Here is a 2,524-nt window from a genome sequence, read left to right as displayed (position 1 = left end):
CTTTTACTCTAATATTTAGTAAGTGACCAATTTTTCACAGAATTTTAACAAAGAAAATAAAAAAAAATATAGTCACTATTTCAACGGGCCATTGATTAGAAACACGAAGTCCTGGGTCCAATTCCTACCCAGATCGAGTACTTTATAAGCTATTTGAGAGATGTAAACTTTTCAATCTTGAAGGTTCACTCACTTTCAACCGAAAAAAGTGGACATAACTGCTCTGCCTACCCTCAAGTTATTTTGAGGGTGAGGTACACAGATAAGTACATGGAAATCCGGGACAAACTAAAAAACTATATATACATATAAGATGATTGGTATTACTGATACTTCTGCTGTTGTTACTAATAGTGAGGGTAAAGAAAAAAATCTCCAGAGTGAATGAAAAATCCAAGATCAGACAAGTATGAAGAGCCTGCACTGTACAGAGCTAGTTACCAAAAATCAGTCATAAAGATTAAAACATATCTCTTCCTGCCCAGTAGTTAACAATAACAAAAAGAAAAAATATGTGCATTACCAGCATGGAGGACAAAGGAAAAAATTCTCAACAATCAATATAAGTACTATAGTCTAAAAATAATAATGGAAGATATCTCCTTATAATTACATGCTACTGAGAATTTCTTATAAAAGCTAGGTGATTTACCTAAAGTTAATTCAAAACATTTTCTGTTTAATGATATATTTTTAAGTAACTATGAAATAAAACATCATAAAGTCTAATAGTGCTTCCAATGGGGTGACAAGTTTCCTCCACAAGGTTTACAAAAGTACTATTACAGGTCAAAACAATGATGTCATACCTTGCCTGCTGCAACTTTTGCCAAGAGTGAAGCAAGTGAGTAACCCTTGTTACTCTGGTGTTTTAGAGATGGAAGTCTTACTACAGGACGTATACCACCATTACAAATCTCATCTGTTCCTCTTTCATTCACTGCTTTGACATGGATTAAAAATGAACGATATTTTCCTCCTGCCATTCCTAGAGGAGTAGCATAGAATAGGATAAACAAGTGAATCCAAAAAACAAAAAAAATGCTTTTCACCCTCATAAAACAAGCTAAATAAAAGTGTCCCAAAAAACACACAAATTTCCAAATTATATTGTTTGAGTACATAGTTAAATAATTTGTGTATGTTTCGGGGGGGGGGAGGTTGTATTAGCAGTATAAAACACAAATTTTTGATAAATATTTGGCATGCTTTTTCTACTGATACCATTCATTTTAATCGTAAAAATCTTACAAGCTGCAGAAAAACAATAAAAGAAAATTGTCCTTCAAGTACCATTCACAGATAATTATAGTATCATTATCTACTCAGTTTTCTCATGTACATACGCATTTAAACACTCACATACACACACATGCTCACATACACACTGCATTATAGTATCAGCAGTTACAAAACTAACGCCTTTAGAGTCACTAGCTGGGTTTGAATTATAGCTCTACCACTTGTTAGGCATAAAGGTGTGCACTGATGCACCTAGCTGAAGTTATACTCCACATCTTGTAGTGCTATTCTACCTCCTAGTATACCCTCTTGCTCTGCTTCAAAATGTCTCAGCCCATCCCACCCTTTTACTTTTCCCTAATAATTTATTTCTCAAATTGCAAAAATGTGAAGGGGAATTAGATTTTAAAAATAATAATAACAATGAATCATAACAAATTCTAAGAAAATCTCTTTTATACATATTGAGGCTTTCCAACTAGAGGGTACATATTTTGCATATCTCTTATCTTGTTAAAACCAATTTGTTTTTAGTTATGGGTTTTTTTTTCCTTTTTTAGTGGTACTGGGGATTGAACTCAGGCCCTTGCACTTGCCAGGGAAAAGCTTATTCCACTGAGCCACCTCCCCAGCCCCTAGTCATGGTTTTTTTGAGACAGAGTCTCACTATATACAGCCCAGGATGGCCTAGAACTCATGCAATCCTCCTGCCTCAGCCTACCAAATGCTGTGACTATAAGGGTGCAACATCAAGCCTGACAAAACCGTATTTTTATTTGATATAAAAATTTAAGTTTCCCAGTCTCATTAAACAAAACTTTACACTCTGAATAAGAACAGATTGTGAAGAAAGATTTATACTAATAGTGTTTAGACGAAATACCATGTCTGGATCTTGTACTCTGAAAACTATGAAGAGAACAATATGCAATGTATTAATTATAACTGTCCTACTGTTTTGAAACTGTCTCAATGCTATTTCTTTCTCAATAAAATTAATTTATTTATTTTTTTTATTCACAGTTTTGTATTTCCTCCTTAATTCTTTTTTTAAAATTTTTTTTCCAAAATTTTATTGATAAACAGAAAGCAATGAGACAGTTTCAAATCAAATTGCAAGTACAGTTTCAACAAATAACACACTGCATATATTTTTCTTAGTGGTTAATTGTTGTACAAGATGTGGACTTGAGATCCTATTTACAAACACCATTAGAACAAATCATTCTATTCATTAAGAGAATGTAACTATGTATCTATCCTAACCACTTTGAATACACAG

General features: G+C 33.0%; 1 protein-coding gene across 9 annotated transcripts in view; it reads right to left on the bottom strand.

Annotated features, from left to right (window-relative positions):
* Birc6 (baculoviral IAP repeat containing 6) overlaps positions 1-2,524 on the bottom strand; it is a 256,628-nt gene that overhangs the window by 159,324 nt on the left and 94,780 nt on the right. For all 9 annotated transcript variants that reach the window (XR_002820364.1, XM_004627598.2, XM_004627599.2 and 6 more), the window contains exon 16: positions 810-988. Coding sequence is in view for 8 of the 9 variants with exons in the window: in XM_004627598.2 (XP_004627655.1) it covers positions 810-988 (179 nt within the window). In the remaining variant the exon portion in view is untranslated. The remainder of the gene's footprint in view (positions 1-809; positions 989-2,524) is intronic.

Source organism: Octodon degus, unplaced genomic scaffold (genome assembly GCF_000260255.1).
Source record: "Octodon degus isolate 3935 unplaced genomic scaffold, OctDeg1.0 scaffold00020, whole genome shotgun sequence".
NCBI lineage: Eukaryota > Metazoa > Chordata > Mammalia > Rodentia > Octodontidae > Octodon > Octodon degus.
Note: the sequence above shows the minus strand (reverse complement) of the source record. Positions and strands in the feature narration are given on the sequence as shown.